This window comes from Pongo abelii, chromosome 2, assembly GCF_028885655.2.
Source record: "Pongo abelii isolate AG06213 chromosome 2, NHGRI_mPonAbe1-v2.0_pri, whole genome shotgun sequence".
NCBI classification, from domain to species: domain Eukaryota; kingdom Metazoa; phylum Chordata; class Mammalia; order Primates; family Hominidae; genus Pongo; species Pongo abelii.
In genome coordinates, this window is record NC_085928.1 from 23,768,208 (window position 1) to 23,789,164 (window position 20,957).

At 40.8% G+C, this 20,957-nt stretch overlaps 1 protein-coding gene across 31 annotated transcripts in view; it reads left to right on the forward strand.

The window, feature by feature from the left end:
- Positions 1–20,957, forward strand: part of ZBTB20 (zinc finger and BTB domain containing 20) — an 841,831-nt gene that overhangs the window by 789,289 nt on the left and 31,585 nt on the right. For all 31 annotated transcript variants that reach the window (XM_024244272.3, XM_054551481.2, XM_054551485.2 and 28 more), the window contains one exon: positions 14,880–16,484. In XM_024244272.3, the coding sequence (XP_024100040.1) occupies positions 14,880–16,484 (1,605 nt within the window). The remainder of the gene's footprint in view (positions 1–14,879; positions 16,485–20,957) is intronic.

Genomic DNA, 20,957 nt, shown 5'->3' on the forward strand with positions numbered 1-20,957 from the left:
TCTTAACTCCTGAGCACTTTTGCTTCTCACTGTAGAATTCCGGAGACACATGGGTATGGAACTTGATCTACAAGCCTCCTAGTAAAAGTTGCAGATTAGATTGAAAGCCAAACTAGACTGTACACAAGTCTGTATAAATCCCAAAATAGAGCTTTAAAATAATAACTTACTGAGTCATGATTTCTGCATCTCATATGCAGTATTCCTTAAATCACATGTTGATGGCTAATCAACAAAATCCAAAGACGCAAATTAGATGGTACAATATTTACAGAAAAAATATATGTGTAGTTTGAAAAGCAAGGATTCTCAGGGTTACATTCCCACCCCCATTCCCCCCAGAAATGATAGCAGTTGCAGTCTGAACTCTCCACATCGTAGCCAAGAAAGGAATGAATATAACAATGGAAAGAGAGAGATTTAAGATAGAACTTCTTAGTTAAAGGAGTCTGGACCTTCAAGAAATATGTTTAAGAAAGATTCAGAAGAAATACTAGGTAAGATGAATTATTCCTTTTCCCCAAGTAAAATTCTAGCAGCGTACTTGTTAAATGTTTATTTTGGCCAGGTGACAGAATTCAGCAGGGCAGAATCTTGTTTACCTTGTCCACTGCTGAATCCCTAGCACCCAGCAAAGTGCTTACACAAATTAGGAGTAGGTGCTCAGCAAATGTTTGTTGAATGAATAAATTAATGTTGTGGGGAGAATGAAGCTAAAATAATGGTGTACTGCCTTTGTAAGCATTTTGCCCATTTGTGAAAATATAGGTACTAATTTTTTACCTGACTATTTTTTTCATTCAGCAGACCTACAAAACAAAGTGTATCACAAATACCCTCTGCTTTTTATGCTGGGGAAATAGAAAAGCTTTCTTTTGAATGTAAGCTGCTACATGTTTTAATTCTAATAGCAATATGGCAGGTCAACTTTGTAGTATAATCTGGTGCCTGTTTTTGATAGATACCATGGAAATAGATACTTATTTTCAAGATGCTCAAACAGATGATTAGGCAAAAGCTCTAGCAAACCTTGAAACAACAAAAAGGAAAGGTTTTCCCACTCCCACCTCGCGTTACTGTAACATCCTGCACAGTTTTCTGCAACCCCACATCCTCCTCCTTGTTTCATCCTTTTCCTGGGTCTAATCTTTGTCTAGGGAATACAGCATGTGACTGTCAGTCTAGCAAGGAGACAGTTCTTGAGAAATCCACCCCCTACACACTGTGTTCCCAAGCTCCTCTTACGGGAATGGCATGATTTGATCAGCAGCAGGCAGAGCTGGCCCACGGAAACAAGAGCTTGGCATAGAAATCTTAGTGCCCTCCTGCTGGAAGGGCCCTCAAGAGAGTTGCTTCATGCCCACCCTCCCTCAGCTGGCTGGACAGTAGAAGGATGTGTAGGAAAACAAACTCCTGGCTGAATGAATAGAGGATTAAATGAATGAGAGATGAGTTCACTCCTCCAGAAGTCCCCGCCATCCCACTTGAATAGAAAGGCTAACTTTGAAGCCACTCTGTTCTCCATGGCACTATTTTATGTATACTCAGCTTTGGAATATGGTTGCCATCTGCTGCCAGTGCTTAGGACTAAGGAAGTATTGGGGTGGGTAGGAGGAGGCTGGGAGGGAAGAAAAGAGACACTTAAAATGAGCTAATGATCTCCTTTGTGTTAGAGCCTAGGTTTCAGAACATCAGTCCTGTACTTCAAGAACAAAACACCAGTGTGTCTTAGACCACACCAGGCGCCGGCACATCAGATAAAGCCTCTGCTGTGTGGTGTTCAGCCACCGAGCCTAGAGAAGTTCTAAAAGTGAAATTACAGGTGCAAACTGAGGAAACTAAAAAGAGAAAAGGCCAAGGGTAAAATACAATCAGGAGGGCTCTGCAGATATGTATCTTCGGGGTTACAGTAGTTGAAAAATGAATCTACTAATTAATGAGTTGGATAATACTATAAAGGCAAGGAATTTAAGGATCTTTAGAAGAATTGAGACACTTTTCCATACACTCTGAGTATATTGTGAGCCTTTAGTATAATCTCAGGGTGAAAGTGACCTGGCTATTGTGTGTTGCTGTAGATTTAACTGTTGATTAAGTGTTAGAGATTGCTGTACTAGAGGCATGCATGGTGGTCCTTTAAAAACAGAAAAGGCTGTTAAGCTCAGCTAGTAAGACAATTGAACATCTCTGAAAGGCAGAGAATAGCTCATAGAGCTTCCTAGCTTCCCTGATGTTGTTTGTATCAATTGTTGGGGTTTTTTTGTTTATTTGTTTGTTTGTTTGTTTGAGACAGAGTCTCACTCTGTTGCCTAGGCTGGAGTGCAGTGGCGTGATCTCAGCTCACTGCAACCTCCGCCTCCAGGGTTCAAATGATTCTCCTGCCTCAGCCTCCTGAGTCGCTCGAATTATAGGCATGCGCCACCATGCCCAGCTAATTTTGTATTTTTAGAAGAGACGAGGTTTCACCATGTTGGCTAGGCTGGTCTCAAACTCCTAAACTCAAGTGATCCACCTACCTCAGCCTCCCAAAGTGCTGGGATTACAGGTGTGAGCCACCATGCCTGGTCAAATTGTTGGTTTTGACACAAAATCATATTGATAATTTATGTACTGAAATAACATGCCAGAGAGTAATAATTAAGCTGGGGATGTATGCTAGTGAAAAAAAAATATTACAGTGAAGTTTATTTTGGGAAAGGATTAGCTAATTGGCTAGGCATGACATTTGAAGGCCATGTACTGTTATGTATTCAATAGTAGGCCTGTATCTTGAATTGGAGGAAGGCTGAAATTCTTTTGGCCATGCAAGGGAAGAACCTCATCAGCGATGTATATAAGTATAAATTTAGAGACAATGACAATCCTAGAAATGCAAAATACCACTTTAGGGAGCACTAAGTGATTGCTGAGCAGTATGTCAGACTCAGTGTCGGGGAGCAGCAAATCAGTACACATTTGTTGGCTGTGTGAGCTCTGGCCTTGACTCCTGTCTTCCAGCAGGAACAAGTCATACACAACTGTGACTCAGCCACAATTAGAATATTAGTAATGCCCTAAATCTATCTCATGTACAGTTTCTCTTCCTAGGAACCTTATGTGCCTCATATTCTATTTGTCCCTACGACATCCCTGTGAAGTATACACACCTTTGTTTTACAGGTGGGATAACAGGTCCACAAAGGAATAATTTAATTCTTTGTCTTCAAATGTGAAATGATTGATAATCAGTATACTGACCCAGCTCATTGTAATGTTTTTCACATTATTTCAGGTTTCCTAGGCAAAGGACATATTTTATCTTCTCATTATTATTTTTAATTAGTTTTCAGAAAAGGTGAGATAAAAACAGAATCTAACAAATATCCCATGGAGATATTTGGTGTTCTCTTTTCTTTCAAGAATAAATTAAGACCTTCTCTGCTCCTCTCTGCTGGCTCTCTCGGCAGATAGTCAAAATCCCATGCCAATTTTCAGATGAATAAGGGCTCATTCTAATAGCTGATCACAGTCCCTTCTGTTGAGGAAACAGCCTTTTAAATTCATGTCTGGACCCTGAATAAGTTACTCTTGGTTATAAACTTTAACAGTTTGACCTGAAGGTTTTTAAACTGTACTAGTATATAACCTGGTTGTGAGTTCAGCAATAAATTTATCCCCAGTATGTGAAGGGCCAAAGAGAAAACTAGTGTCTTTTATTCTCTCCAGTGACCTTCACTAAATATTGCATATTTACTTTGTAAATGAGGACACCCAGTGGCCACCAAGAGAAAATATTCTAAACAGTCCTTGACACTACTGTTAATGTACATATAAATACCCTGTTATCAATGCTGATTGATAGATATTTCTGTAACATCTGTTAACAAGCAGGTTAGCTTCCCTAACTTAGGCAAAAGTGATCGGAGTTTGGCCTGATCATTTTTCTATCACATCATAGATTGGTCATCTCTTCTTATTTTTTATTACAAAATATGGCTTAGCTTTGGGTTCCACCGAATCCTCTGTTGACAGGGGGACCCAGTGAGCTGTCTCTCTGGGGAAATGGAATCAGGGAGATAGAGACGACATGGCATGTGTCAGAAATCATAAATAAATGAGCAGAGTTTGTGGGCAACTCAGTGAACACATAAAACAATTGTTTGGACTTTAAATTCATATTGAAAATAGAACCGTGGGTAGGTAGGGAAATAAAGGACAAGAAGAAGAGCATTACACAGAACTTCAGGGGCAAGAAAGCCCTCTCAGGACCATACCACATAGACATATCTCAGAGTAAATGTGTGCCCTGAGGTTCCCACTTGTTTGTGAAGTGTAGTGAAGAGTTGACCAAACAAGCACTCACATAGAACCCACACATTATAAAGAAACATGCTGGGCACAATGAGGGATCCAGTTACATATTTGCAGTTGTCATTGTAGTTGTGGTTATAACAAGACAAGATACTAGCCTTTGGGAGGCTTGGAGTCTTAGAGAGATAAGACAGACACAAATGAAAAAAGAAACAATAAGATACTGGTAAGAACTAACTTAGGTGCTACATGTATAGGAAGTTCAGGTGAACTTCCCCAACACTCCTCAACATTCAGGTACAAAAAAATTCCCTTATTTTTCTAAAGAAAATTAAACTTGAGGCCCCGTCACCAAATTAGCAAGAAATACAGACAAGTTTTGGGGCTCCCTTCTCATCCCTAGATTGGTACAAGATTCATTAAATCTAAGTCCTTAGTCCGTGATGGTCTCCATCATTGACATTGCTTGACTACCCCACAAAGATGCCATTGAGCCTCGTCCTTCTGACTGCCAGCACTACTGCACTAGCTGGGTTTACAGATGCCCTCCACAGTGGTCCTTGCTGTTGACCATTGGCCCAGCCCCCAGATGATCACTGTTCCTCTCAAAGTGGTGCCTTTTTATGTCCAGCCTCCAGAAGTGTGCCAAGCAATTACCCCAACTGGAGCTGTAAGCAAGTAGAGACCTTGCTACCTTCCCCATTTGAGGGAAAGTTGATTGTTTTTCTCTCCAGTAATGCTATCCAATTCTCTAACTCCAAAGCATCCATCAGCCTCACTCTCCTTACCCCTTCTGGGTTAATAATTCATTTTAGAGAACAGAGATTAGGAAAGAAAACTCTTTGTTTTATGGTTTATTCTTTAGGGCTTAATGGGCTCTGAAACCACAACTCCCTGAGGCAAAGGAGCCTATAAAGTATACAAAAACCTGGCCGTTCTTTCCTACAGGTGGAGGAAGGGGGAGATACCTTCTCATTAAGAAAGTTTTCTAATTCAGTGAGAACAAGCCAAAAATGAATGTCTCAGTTTATTACCTCACCAACCAGTGGAAACCAAGAGAAGAGAACTCTAGTAATCACAGAAGGCTTCACAGAAAAGGAAAAAGTTTGAGTAAGGTTCATGGGGATGATAAGACTTGGTGAGGAGAGAAACCACAATAACTTCAGAACTGCGGAAAATTCAGCAGAAGAGAAGTAAAAGTGAATGTAATCCACACACAGGAAAGCAAAATGGCCAACCTTTTGGATTAGCACAGAGATTTTATTTTAGAGAAAATCAAATCCAACCAAATCAGTGAAGTGAAATCAGATAATTTGAATGTTAGCTATAGCTATAGGAGACTTCCATAGCTCAATGTCTTTGTTGACAATATGTAAATAATATAATAAATATTATACAAAAGAATATATAAAGAATATCAGAAAGATAAAATGCCTACTTGTGATTAAAATAATTATAAAGTGTGCCTTCTACTTTACTTATTTACTGGAACCTCCCAAGGTTTTGTGTTCTATTTGACAGCACTTATTCTTCATCTCAGTATAAGCTAAAAAGGAACATAGGTCCTATTCTTTTTTTTTAAGGATTTCCTGTACCTGGCCCTACACCCTAGGTGCGCAGATGAATTTCAGCTACTCTCTTAACCCAGCCCACACAAATCACCTCAGTGTTTCCATTTTAACCAGTCATCCAACAAAACAGATTTACCTTTTTCCTTGGCTTTTCCCTGTTGCTTTGGGATAGAAGGTCTTTACTCCTCAGTAAAATTATCTATCATGGCTCAAGTCCATAGAGAAATCGGCCGGGCACAGTGGCTCACGCCTGTAATCCCAGCACTTTGGGAGGCCGAGGCAGGCAGATCACAAGGTAAAGAGTTCGAGACCAGCCTGACCAACATAGTGAAACCCATCTCTACTAAAAATACAAAAAAAAAAAAATTAGCCGGGCTTGGTAGCACGCTTGTAATCCCAGCTACTTAAGAGGCTGAGGCAGGAGAATCGCTTGAACCCAGAAGGCAGAGGTTGCAGTGAGCCGGAGATCACGCCACTGCACTCCAGCCTGGGGGACAGAGCAAGACTGTCTCAAAAAAAAAAAAAAAAATCTTGCATTCCCCTCCTACCAACAAACAGAGATACTCTTGAAAAACAGCGGTCTCATTGGAAGCAACTTTTTTTTATTTTTCAGAAAGACCCAAGGAAAGAGAACATTTGAGCATGAATTTGAAGACCTGCTTCAAAAGCAGTTTCAGACACAGCAACAGAGGACTAAAGGAAGTTCTATGAATTGGGAACTCGATGATATTTTTTGCCAGAAAGCTTTTTTTTTTTAATGACACTATTGAGTTCTGTTTTCTCACTCATTTAAGTCCAGATAAAAGTTTTCCCAAAGTCAAAAAATCAGTTTCTTACCTAACTATAATTCATCGGTGTGTGATGATATTCTTTAAAGAAATGCCATACCTGGGAGTTATACTGAATCTTTGAACTCACTGAATTTATAAATCTGTTTTTTCTATAAAATAAGTATATGATTATGTAGAGACCACAAGAACAGATTATCAAGTAAGAAGATGCTGGTTTTCATATACTCAATTTTTAAATTTGTAATTGCTTCTTAAGCAAAACAAAAGACCTAACTTATTAACTGTACAATTGAATATACAGATCCTTCTTCAAGGTCTATTCAAAGCCAAGTTCAAACAGCACAAATTTGTGAATCTAAGTAGATCCTTTGGTTCATTTTTGTATACCACCCATGGATGTAGCATCTCTGTATTTTTGTTCCCCAGATTTAGTGAACAAAGGAAAAGGTTACAATAGGGCAGTAGCTAAATTTGTAAGGAAAGCGCTTTAGAGAGAGAAAAAGTGAAACTCCTAAAAGGTGTCTCAAAAGGTTTACAATATAAGAGGATTTAAAGGCATCAACCTCAGATTTCATTGACTTTTTTCCTTAGTCCCAGCAGGTCTTCTCCCCCTCATTTCATTTCAACTTTGGAATGAGGGCGTAAGTGTCTTTCAGAATGTTGTCTGGAATTATCTATCCAATTCTTTATTCACAGAGTGAAACTTAATTTTCACAAACTGTACTGTAAAGTAAATTTCAACAGTTTACCTCATTGGAATCAGATGCTCAAAGTATAAAAAATTCATAAAGCATATAGTGTAATAATACTCAAGACTGAAGTTTTAACTTATGGTTGGAATTGGTTTCATAAAGTGGATGCTCAATTACTTGTTGATTGATTGATTATGCCCTCACCTCATAAGGGATTTGAGGTGGCTTAAAATAATATTCAATTGTGGATAAATATGTAGGAAATATATTTCTATATAACTACAAAAAAAAAGAAATCAGAGTAGAGGTAAAATAAAGAATGGATAATATAATGAGGCTGGTGAAAATTTTACATAGAAAAGCATACCATGAGGTCCTACATAGTTGCTAAAAGGGGGCCTAAATTTTTATTCTGAGCTCCCTAGTGAACAGAGCCAAGAGGGAAACATGATCAGTTATGATATTCAAAGGCTCCACAAAGAACAGCAAAACACAGCTTTTCCTGAGCACCGAGGTCTGGGAGAAGTTGACTAATTAATATATGTTTCCAATATCAAAGATCCTTATGGATAAATTTCTTCTATTGATTTAGATTCAAGATCCTTTGTATCCTTATGGTTCCATTTATACTGGGATATTCTCAGTAAATGTTTCACTAATGAATTGGTGAAAATTCAAGTGACCCCAAAAGCAGCTTCATTCATAAGTCAGTTGTATTTACAGTTTTGCAATATGGGCAGGCATGCCCTCATCCTTTCTTAGAGATAACAGCAGACTTAACATAAAATCAGGCAAGCCAAAGACCTGGGCTAACCAAGGGAAACTGTGAGTCCTCTGAGGCCAAGTAAAAAGACTTTTCTGGAATTACTTTCTCCTTTGGACCTGTAAAATCCCACTAGTAATGTAAATCTATTCTCAGCCTTAGATAAAGTACAAAGCTCTTATTTTTTGGTGGAGTGAAGAGAGGAAAAAGAAGTCAGGAATGGAAGATAAGTCAAGATTTGGGGACGGGCCTGAAAATCACAGAGCAAATGTTTTTCTAGTTCTCAATTTTGCCTCCTTGTTCCCCATACTTCAAACTTAGTAAAACTTCGTGGTATAACAGCAAAAAGGAAGAAAGGGAAGGAGGAAAATAGAAAGAAAGGCAGGCTCCCCATTAGAAGTGCTATAGATCTTGCAAGTAAACTCTATTTTTTTGGCTGATTAGATGTGTATATTGAGTTTATATTTATTTTTTATTCAAATTATACCACAATATCTAATTTTTAACAGTCAAAAAATGTTAAAGGGTGTTTTCTAATTCTTCTATGGATTTGTCTTAACTGTCAAAAGGACTTACTCTGAGTAAAACAAAGTTTGCTAAATGATGGTTAGCTTCAACAGTTGTAAACTATATGTCTGTCATAATCCAGATTTCTGGTATTATTAGTAGTTACCTACATTTCTCTCTTCCCTTTCAATCTTTTTAAAAAATATTTCTCTTCTGAAAAGTAACTTTTCTCATTTTGGCTAAGATTGTTTGCTTTCTCATACAAAATAGTATCAGCTCAACTTAAGTAAATGGAAAATATTAGTTCAACAGACCTTATGCATTAGAGAGTAATGCAATCACAAAGTTTGCATCAGTTTTAGAAGCTTTGATTATGGAAAGTAGTTACAAGCATTTTAAAGAGGGATGCCTGAATCTCAATCCATAGCTCTCAATTTGGGGAAAACACAGACCCCTTTGAGATTTTGATGAAAGCCACTGACCTTATTCCTATAAAAGTATAAACATGTCCATTTATAAAAACTATGCATACCCCCCAAAACCCAAACATAAAACCAAGGACCTTTAAATACTTTTAAGTATTCTCTAGAAATGTTCTATGAATGAATAATAATTCAGGTAATATTAAAGACATACCCAATTACAGTATTGGGATCATAAATAGAATGGTGTTGTAAATACTGTAAACAAGTTAGTAATTTTTAATCTTGGTCTAGATAAAACAATAAGTAGTGACTGAAAAAGCACATCCAGCTAGTCCCCAACTTATGAAAGTAGCCCCAACCTATGAAGGTAGCCATTCCTGCAAACATGTTTGAAAGTCAAATTTCTGCAAGTTCAAAGTCAAATTTCTGCAAATTTCAACAATTGATGTATGTTTTATGTGAAGAATTCTGTTACCAATGGCTAAAAAAACATGCTGAAATCCTTGATGGTTCCTCCACCCTGGGCTTAGACAATCTGGAAGATAGAGGAGAACCCTCATTAGGAGATGGCCCAAAACATCCCCCTTTTCACCCAAGAATGGGTAAATAAAACTGTACAGCTCTCCCTCCCGTAGGCTGATGACCCTCCCCAGTCTCACTACCGAGGTAATAGCAGCTGGGATATGCTAGGTATATAGAGCCAGGGTAGAAGAAAGAGATCTTGTCTGCTTGCCACCTTCCACTTGCATGTGTGATTTCTCCAGTGCTCCCAGCCACCCTCCCGAGACTGTGATGATACTAATGAGATAGAAAGAGAGAGTGGGGTGGTGCAGAATCATTTGCTGTGGATGGAACCTGTTAGCAAGAAACTACTATACCTCCTTTAGTGCAGGGATTCAGCAGGACTCCCTTGGCATATATGAGGAGGTAAAGTAGATGTAACTGAAGTCTTACCCCAGGCAGGGGGTTTGGAGAATAAGGGGGCTCAGTCACCAAATACATCCCCCCTTTCTCCAGAGATGACTGGCTCTTTCCTAGTGTGACTAACTTGGCAAGCTGCACCCTGTTTCATGTGCGGACCCACTAACCTCATCTGGTGCCCCAAATTGAAAGCTCAAGGGCTTTCTGGCCCTGCCACTTGACTTAGGCTTATTAACTGGACCGAAATTTATATTGGTTTTCATTTGAGAGCTGGTGTTTCCTTCCAAGTCCAGAGACTTCAAATCCCCATCCCCCTCTATAGCATCTTACCCTTGCACTAGTCTCATTTTATATATCCTTTTGCTCTCCTGATTGAGAAAGAACTGGATTTCACACCTAATTAAAAGAGATTGTATTGCCTGCTGTTTCCTTTCTTGCTCATTTTCTCTTGTGAGCCGGCAGCTTTTTATTCTCATGCTAAGTCCTATCCCTGGACCCCTGCAGCTTAAGGGACAGGCAAGAGCAACGTTCCTGCAAAACAGAGAGTCAGGCCCTCTATCCCGAATTCCCCACAGGCAGATTTTCCCTTCGGTACTCACCCCTGCTTTAGCCCCATCTGTGTTGTGCTCTCGCAGAACAGTCACTTAGAATACATGATGACTTTCATTACTGCAGTTCCTTCCATGTTTCGAGGGAATGCCATCACAGGCTGACTCTATATTTTTACTCTAGTGAAAAGGAGGTAAGTTATTATTTTAAAACACAGAGAACTATTTTTATCACTATTTCATTTTGCCATCAGTTTTGTGTTCATAACACTGTGCCTTTTTTATTTTGGGTGGGGAAGAATCCCCAAATACACATGATCACATAATCTATGTAAAGTTTTGTGGTTTTGTACAGTTGATAGGGTTGGGGTTTGGGTGTGTGTGTGTGTGTGTGTGTGTGTGTGTGTGTGTGTGTGTGTGTTTTCTTGAATAGCCCAAATGCCTATTCAGTGCCAATCTAAGAAAGAATAGAGTTAGCATTTTCACACCATTCCTTCCTATACACTCCCTGAATAACCATCTAATCAAGATTTGTTTTCAATGGGGGACAAATCTTCTACAGTAGAGTATTTCAGATTTATTCCATTGGAATCTATACATTAATGCCCATTGGATGAAAAGGACATGCTCACAAAAGCCTGGACTTTGCCTTGCTGTGGCAGAAACTTTTTCCCACTGTATTAGTGTTAAAAATAAAAGAAAGCCTGGGAAAGGAATTGCCTCAGCATTGTGTGCTGGAGGAATGAGGCATGCTTGAATGGGGAGGCAGGGTCCCCCTTCGCATCTGTACTCATATCAGCAAAAACGATTAAGCTTTTCACGGCTGTTCACTGCAGCGTGGGGCCAGTGTACTCAGGGAGATATTTAAGAATTGTGTCTATAAAATTCAACCAGGCATGTCAGATCAGGTTGTGTACGTGTGCCGGTTTAGGTTTGTCTCTGTGGTTTTTAATGAAGTTAGTGGCAATATTATCGCAAGAGTCTTAACCAGACTATTTAGTAGATAACTTGATTGTTTAGGTGAACTAAATTTGCAATCCAGTTTGGTCAGTTTATACTTTTCTCATGAAATTGTGTGTGTGTGTGATTATGTTTGTTCATTTCTCATCTCTAAAGCAAACTTCGTCATTACTTTCAGTGTCTTTCTTTTTTTTCTGCTGAGAATTAAGATAACTCTCGATCTTTGGGCACTTCAAGTTTCATTCCTCAGTGATCCACTGTTATGTAGTGGAAAAAGCATTAAGAGGCATAGGTTCTAATCCCAACACTGTCTCATGCTACTGTGCAAAACTTTGGGCAAGTCATTTAGACATTTTGAGAGCCTCAACTTTCTCTTATGTGAAATAGTAATAATAAGACTTGTCCTGAAGGGCTGGGCACAGTGGCTCATGCCTGTAATCCCAGCACTTTGGGAGGCTGAGGCGGGCAGATCACCTGAGGTCAGGAGTTTGAGGCCAGCCTGGCCAATATGGTGAAAACCCATCTACTAAAAATACAAAAATTAGGCGGGTGTGGTGGCGGGTGTGGTGATTACGCCTGTAATCCCAGCTACTCAAGAGGCTGAGGCACAAGAATTGCTTAAACCCGGGAGTTGAAGGTTGCAGTGAACTGAGATTGTGCCACTGCACTCCAGCCTGGGCAACAGAGCAAGACTCTGTCAAAACAAAAAACAAAAAAAAAAAAACCCTGTCCAAAACACATATAGGATTGTTGTAAGGAATAAATGAGATGTTACATGTAAAAAAGTTGTATACACTGTCAAACACTACATGGATACTAATTATTGTGATAATTGTGATAGAGCTACTTCCCAGAATTATCTGAAAGAAAACCGTCATATATGACATCTCTAATGTTATTGTTGTAACATTGCTATGAGCAAATGTGTGTTTAAAGAGTGTTTTCACTTGTGTAGAAAAAAAATGTTGTAATAGGTCCATCCTATACAGAGATGATCACAGACACAACCAGTTTTACTGCTTATTGTTTTACTTAAATGAAAGAGACCTTAGTTATAGTAAAATTGTATATAGAAAATTCTAAACCATAGTGCCAGTTAGTTAGTTGTCTTACTTCTTGCACTGTGACATCTAAAAAAATAAGTTCTTTAAGTTAGACAACTGAGGCTATGTCAAAGCATCACAGCCTAAAAACATGAAAGCCATGCTAAATCACGGATAGGTATAAAAGTAGCTGGAGGTAGTAGTGGACAAAGCCTTTCACACAGCTTTACAACAGAGCCATGGATCCCTAAGGGCCAGACCTCAGTAAAGGGCAAACTATGCAATATAATGAAGCAGTTAAGAGGGTGAACTCTAGAGCCAGACTGCCTGGGTTTAAATGCCAGTGTACCAGCAATTGCCTGTGTGTACTTGAGCAAGTTTCTTAGTTTCTCTCACCTCAGTTTCCTCACCTGTAAAATGGGAATAATATCATCTGCTCCCCATGGTTGCTGTAAGATTAAATGAAATCATATACATAAAGCAGGTGAATAGTAACCCCTAAAAAATGTTCTCTTGTGATTACTATTATGGTATGTATGTATGGTGAACTCAGCAAGAACTTGAAATTTGGTCTGCTGCTGATTGAGTTCCTGAACAGCCCTTCCTGGGTTATTTATGCCTTCCTTTGGGCCATATTTTGTGTTAACATGGTTACAGGGGATTCACCTTAATTATTTAATCTGGCAAAGAGAACTTGTCTTATATAAGTAAAAACGATGGAATCTGTAGCCTAATACAATATTTTAGGCACATAACAGACCTGATAGAGTCAGAACAAGAAAGAATGCTCTTACACAAATTAGTGCAAATTGTATTATTGAACATTTATTAAGTGAAGCTCATACCACCTGAGGGTGACTGAGTGAAGCAAGGTAGAAATGCTCATTGAACTCAGAGTTTCCTGAACAAGTCTTCTATCACGAGGTAGAGCAGAAAGAGTTTGAGGAGGTAGGACTTCTTCCTATCTGCAGGCTATTACCTCTCAGGTGGCTTCTCACAAGACGGAGAGATTTGGGTCCAGGCCAACAATCAGTGCTTGGGCCATTTGGTTTTAAAAGCCCACTTATTTCACTTTCCCAAGCTGATTGTTCAGTTGTAAAGGCAAGAATGGAGAATCTGATTGAAGAATTATTTGGAGGGGGATTCTCTAGAGCCATCTGAGAGGTGAGCTAGAAAAATAGAAAAGCCCTAAGATCTACTGCTGTAGCCACCTGTTTTCTTTCTCATTCTGAATCCAAATCTTATCAATAGTATCCCTTGTCATAACAGCCTACGTTATAGGGTGGCGCTGAGTCAGACTATCTGCAGCCTCCACATAGCTGTTGCCTTCCTCCTGGGAGCTGTTTAATACTTCCCTGTGGCAAGTACATAAAGCACCCTGTTACCCAAGGAGATCATATATCCCACTTCTGGTTTACTCCTGCTATCCTGGCCTAATTATTAACAATGCTCTCTTTCACTCTTGAAAGTGCCCTGTTTGCATAATAAATATGATCACCAATGTACTCTAGTCTCCTGGGTCAGAACTGCCATCTCTGACCTTTTTAACATTCCTCCTTCATTAAGCCTCAGAAAATTCAGAAAACCTTCCATATCACATGCAACCATCCTAGAAACTGCTCAAACAGGTTGTCAGAGATGACAAGAAGAATGAGTAGATACAGAAAGCAGCCATGGAGTGCCCCTTTAGCTAGCAGATTGCTTTCTGTAGCCCATCCATCATCCGGAAAGCATGATCATGACTGTTTGGTAGACATCTTAGTCTGGGTTGAATTTTCCAAGAATTTTTGCATACATGGTGTGGGTTTTGATAATATGCCATATGACTTAATAGGAAGGGGGTTTATTTGTTAACTATGAATATGGTCACTGTGTATGAATAAAATAAGGGACTTTGATAAGTTGGGGGAAATGTAAACTTTCCCAAAGAATCTGGGCTTAGGCCTGTCTAAAGTGAAGGCAAAGTAAATAAATACATAAATAAAAATAAAGTGGAGGTATAGTGTTCCATAAGAACAAGTCTTCCATTTGCCTTTCAGTTCTTTGCTGAAGCTGTAGGAATAGCAGGCAAACAAACCATCTGGTTATTAGGCCACTCGACCTCAGCCGAAGCTCTGGGGAGTTAATATGGATACCCAAAATGGCTGCTGCACTAAGGCCGGAATTGGAGCAAAATTCAAGGTCCTTTTCCCTCAGGCCATCGTACCTACAGCTTGTATGCCGCAGCCTATCCATCTCCCCGCTTGCGTATGTAAGGGCAGTGCTTCTAGGAGCCATGAGCATTACTCACCTGAAACCTAGGTGTTAGGAATGCAGCCAGCTAGATCTGACCCATGCCCTGTTTTGTGTCTGCGTTGACATGCTGCAGGTGACATCAGTTGCAAGGGGATGACCGAGCGCATTCACAGCATCAACCTTCACAACTTCAGCAATTCCGTGCTCGAGACCCTCAACGAGCAGCGCAACCGTGGCCACTTCTGTGACGTAACGGTGCGCATCCACGGGAGCATGCTGCGCGCACACCGCTGCGTGCTGGCAGCCGGCAGCCCCTTCTTCCAGGACAAACTGCTGCTTGGCTACAGCGACATCGAGATCCCGTCGGTGGTGTCAGTGCAGTCAGTGCAAAAGCTCATTGACTTCATGTACAGCGGCGTGCTACGGGTCTCGCAGTCGGAAGCTCTGCAGATCCTCACGGCCGCCAGCATCCTGCAGATCAAAACAGTCATCGACGAGTGCACGCGCATCGTGTCACAGAACGTGGGCGATGTGTTCCCGGGGATCCAGGACTCGGGCCAGGACACGCCGCGAGGCACTCCCGAGTCAGGCACATCAGGCCAGAGCAGCGACACGGAGTCGGGCTACCTGCAGAGCCACCCACAGCACAGCGTGGACAGGATCTACTCGGCACTCTACGCGTGCTCCATGCAGAATGGCAGCGGCGAGCGCTCTTTTTACAGCGGCGCAGTGGTCAGCCACCACGAGACTGCGCTCGGCCTGCCCCGCGACCACCACATGGAAGATCCCAGCTGGATCACACGCATCCATGAGCGCTCGCAGCAGATGGAGCGCTACCTGTCCACCACCCCCGAGACCACGCACTGCCGCAAGCAGCCCCGGCCTGTGCGTATCCAGACCCTAGTGGGCAACATCCACATCAAGCAGGAGATGGAGGACGATTACGACTACTACGGACAACAAAGGGTGCAGATCCTAGAACGCAACGAATCCGAGGAGTGCACGGAAGACACAGACCAGGCCGAGGGCACCGAGAGTGAGCCCAAAGGTGAAAGCTTCGACTCGGGCGTCAGCTCCTCCATAGGCACCGAGCCTGACTCGGTGGAGCAGCAGTTTGGGCCTGGGGCGGCGCGGGACAGCCAGGCTGAACCCGCCCAACCCGAGCAGGCTGCAGAAGCCCCCGCCGAGGGTGGTCCGCAGACAAACCAGCTAGAAACAGGTGCTTCCTCTCCGGAGAGAAGCAATGAAGTGGAGATGGACAACACTGTTATCACTGTCAGCAACAGCTCCGACAAGAGCGTCCTACAACAGCCTTCGGTCAACACGTCCATCGGGCAGCCATTGCCAAGTACCCAGCTCTACTTACGCCAGACAGAAACCCTCACCAGCAACCTGAGGATGCCTCTGACCTTGACCAGCAACACACAGGTCATTGGCACAGCTGGCAACACCTACCTGCCAGCCCTCTTCACTACCCAGCCCGCGGGCAGTGGCCCCAAGCCTTTCCTCTTCAGCCTGCCACAGCCCCTGGCAGGCCAGCAGACCCAGTTTGTGACAGTGTCCCAGCCCGGCCTGTCGACCTTTACTGCACAGCTGCCAGCGCCACAGCCCCTGGCCTCATCCGCAGGCCACAGCACAGCCAGTGGGCAAGGCGAAAAAAAGCCTTATGAGTGCACTCTCTGCAACAAGACTTTCACCGCCAAACAGAACTACGTCAAGCACATGTTCGTACACACAGGTGAGTGTCGCCCCACCTGGAGGCCTGGCAGCAGGGGCTGAGGGGGCTGTGGGAAGGCAAGGTAAGAGAGCAGGTAGAAAGGAAGGTTTGGGATCATCTTTCAGATTTTAAACAGACCCCACCACAAGCCTCTTCTAGAAACCCCAACTATGTTCCTCCCATCATAAGAACAAAGCACCCTGCCACCAAGAGACACCATCACAGGAACCCTTTATGGAGAAGGGATGTCCTAGGGATGTCCAGACTGCAGAAGAGAAGACTCGGGTCATTATATAAGCCATATTCAAGTATTTGTATTTCAGAGACAGCATATTGTAGTCAGGAAGAGCTTGAGCTCTAGAGCCAGATGGCCTGGGTGTAAATTCAGGCTTAGCCACTACTAAACCTTGTCGCCTTGGAAAAATTACTTAACTTGTCTGTACTTCAGTTTCTTTGTGTATAAAATGAGAATAATCGTGATACGCCTACCTTATAGTGCTGTTTTGAGAATAAATTAATACATGTGAAGTCTTTAGAGTACTTCCTAGCACATAATAAGTGCTCTATAAGTGGTAGCTATTATTAAGATCATTAAGAGGAGGAGACATTCAGTTTGTATAGTTCGGCTTCAAAAGGTAGAACTAGACCAATGATTGGATGCTATCAGGAGATTCTTTCCACAAAATAAAAGAAAAATTTTGTTAACAATCAGATCTGTTCTAATATCAGATAGACTGCTTTTAAATGGAGTGAGTTTATGTAATTAGACACATTCAAGTAGAGAATGGATGAACATTTTTAGGGATTTTGTACACAGGATTCAGTCATCGAGATGGGCAAGATCGTGTTTCATCCCTGGATTCTATGATTCCAGAGCTAAGATCTTCTGACCTCTCAGCCAGTCCTTTTTCGTAGTCCCATAGTGGGACAGAGATATGGAATTCCCATAGAATTGGGCATTCCATGGATGTGCCTCCATATAAGTGAGCATGTAAGCAATTGTGATTTCACCTAGATTCTCTTGGACCTAAGAATACCTACAACAGTGATGATCATTATATTTGAAATTTTTTTTTTTTTTTTGAGGCAGGGTCTCACTCTGTCACCCAGACTGGAGTGCAGTAGCATGATCTCGGCTCACTGCAGCCTCAACCTCCCAGACTGAAGCAATTCTCCCACTTCAGCCTCCCAAGTAGCTGGGTCTACAGGCACATGCCAACACGCTCATTTAACTTTTTTATTTTTTGTAGAGACAGGGTTTTACCATGTTGCCTAAGCTGGTCTCAAACTCCTGAGCTCAAGCCATCTGCCTGCCTCAGCCTCCCAAAGTTCTGAGATTATAGGCATGAGCCACTGTGCCTGGCCTCAGAATACCCTTATTAAATGACAATTTACCAGGGAAAAGTTACATACTCGAATTCTGATACATGAAAACAAATTAGTTTCTCAAAACAACCTTGTTTCTCAGATCAGCTAGTAGGAATCCAAGAGAGAAGACATAAAACAGCAAAGTTTAGATTGGGGACTGAAGGGAAGGAAAGCAACAGAGATAGAGGCAAGGCATCAAACATGGAATTGTACAACTGAAATAGAACGTTGCTTAAGATAAACTTTGCCTTCTTTGCAGGGTGATGTAAGTCAGGACATTATGTAAATTAATGTGTGTACTTTTATGAGAATCAGTTTTTAAAGATCACAGTATTCACACTTGCAAATAAACAGAGTGACTCACTACTGAATTTATGAAGAAACTTGGGTAGTTGTAAGTCACTTTGTTTATTTGGGATAAATGTGAATGTACTAATAACCAGAGGTAAATCACAAGAAATTTTCCATATGGTATGGATATCACCATCATTAGGTGAATTAGTCAAATAGTAATGTTTTTGTTTTGTAGCATCTTATGATTTATAGAGTGCTGTCACATAGTTTATATCCTTTCCTCCCCCGGATAGCTGATTTATAAGCCATTAAATTAAGGAACATGGGGGAGGGGTGCAGGAAGGACCATTTGTGAAAGTATCTCCTTAGCCAAAGTTGACTTTGCTGGTCTTGGATCCATAAACATATCTGCTCTCCCCTCTGTACATCTCTTCAAGTACACCTATCAGATATAAAATTCACACATTCTGTTAGATCACATAATAAAATAAGTCTTTAAATTTGCAACATAAAATTTTCAGTGTACTACCAAAAAGTATCTTCATGATGTATAAATACATTTCTCCAGTGGATTCACTGAAGGATTTTGTGGTTAACTGAGAGAACTAGATTTGGATATAAGAAAACCAAGAAAGGATTTGTGCACTCAGACATAGATGCAAAAGCTATAGATAGAGTCATTTTATAAATCTGAGTTATGCTTAAAATGTGGACTTCAGTTTTCTAGTAAATTGTGAACATCCTCAGTAAATTATGAATGTTATTGTAATGGTGTGTATAATATAGCCCCATCTGAAAATAATAATGTGCCTATATCAATCAGGCACCTAATTTAAAAGAAGTAATGCTCTTCCCTTTCATTCCAGAATTATTTGGCAGTGGCAGTTTGGAAATCCTATCAGTCTTTCAAGGCTATTGTCTAACTGAAGGATCCCCTAACCTAACAAAGTTTTAGAACAATTGGTCTAGATTTTCAAAAAACAAGACAGCCGGAACATGTGGAAATAATTCAAGACCTGAGTTCATTGTAGCTCGCATTTCCAAACAAAGTTCTTTTCAATTTCTGGAGAAAACATAAAAAAATGGAGCCTCAAAACTTTCCAAGAGCCCAGTGGAAGTCATAAAAATTCAAAGCAAAAAGTCCAAATGTTAGTATAAAAAGATTCTAGAGAGCACGGGGATACTTGTAAGAGTAGAGTTGGACTCTGTGTTCCCACCCATACTCTAACCAAAAAGAATCCTAAAAAAAAAGAATAGCTTGACAAAGTTAAAAAGAAATTTGAGTTCTGTCCATCACGGCTACTATGCAAACCAGTAGACCTGCAGAGTAACTGTCTTAGCAATTCAGTAACTCCAAAGTTTAATATAGATGGTAGTTGCTTTCAACAACTGCAGAGATAAATTGTGTGTGATGGTACACACCAATAGTCCCAGATACTCAGGAGGCTGAGGCGGAAAGATCACTTGAGCCCAGGAGTTTCGAGGTCAACCTGGGTACCTATCTCTTAAAAAAAAAAAAAAAAAAAAAAAAACTGAAGAGAATCAATTCTAAGATTCAGATTCCAATTAAAATTTGTACTGCTCTATGTTAATGATCCACATGCATGAAAGAAAGTGTTTGGAGCCAGGCATGGTGGCTCATGCCTGTAATCCCAGCACTTTGGGAGGTAAAGGTGGGAGGATCACTTGAGCCCAGGAGTATGAGACCAGCCTGGACAATTTGGCAAGACCCCAGCTCTACAAAAACTATAAAAATTAACCAGGCATGGTGCTGCATGCCTATAGTTCCAGCTACTTGGGAGGCTGAAGTGGTCACTTGAGCCCAGGCGGCAGAGGCTGCAGTGAGCGGAGATCACACCACTGCCCTCCACCCTGGGCAACATAGCAGGACTCTGTATCAAAAAAGAAAAAAAATCTGTTTGAGACAAAGACGTAGTCCGTCATATTGGCTTTGGAGCTAAGCTCTGCCTTTAAGAATCAAGGAAGCTTTAGTTGTAAAGCATATTTCATAGTGATTATAACCCAAAAATTTAAAGTAGAGGCATAAATGAAAGACGATTGTACTGTAATTAGATGATTTGGATCCAGTTTTGTTTCCTCTAAATGGCTGTGTGTCCTTCAACAAGTCAGTTAATTTCACAACCCTCTATTTCTTTGAGTTTAAAATAAAAATGATTTTTTTCTGCCTTTTGATGTAAACGTATGATGCATGTGAGAGCTTTTCAGAAGAGGCAAAGTGTTACTTAATTAGAAAAATAAAAAATCCTCATCATTATTACTTTTCGCCCCTACTACCCAGGAGACACTTAGTTTCTTTGCTCTATTTCCTGTCTCTGAATAATACACGCTTGACATATGTCCTTCCTCTTTGGAATTTAAACACTGAAACTATTTTATACTCCTTAGATTGCTCTTGAATATTCTTCATAACAAGAATTTTTTTATTCCTTAACAATTTTTATAACAGTAAAAGAAAATTCCTCACCTAACCACTCTTTATCCACTGCTAAACAAACCACGGAGGACTTCCTTATCTCTAGGAGTTTCTTTCATTCACTTACTGCAGCTTCATAAAAGTTGTGAGAAAGGAAACTAAGAGTTAAGGGCATGTTTGAAAGCAACAGAATTAGAGAGAAAAAAACAAAGATAATACAAACCGTCCTGTCACGGAAGAAAGCAGCGCTCCCCTCTACCCCCTTCCATCAAGAGAAAAAAGCAGAAGTCAAATAAAGGAATGGAAATGAAAGGGAAAGACAGAGAATACAAGAAGGATAAGCCTTGGTGTCAACGTGGATATGGAAGGCAAGCAATAGGGCAAATTCAAAGATAACC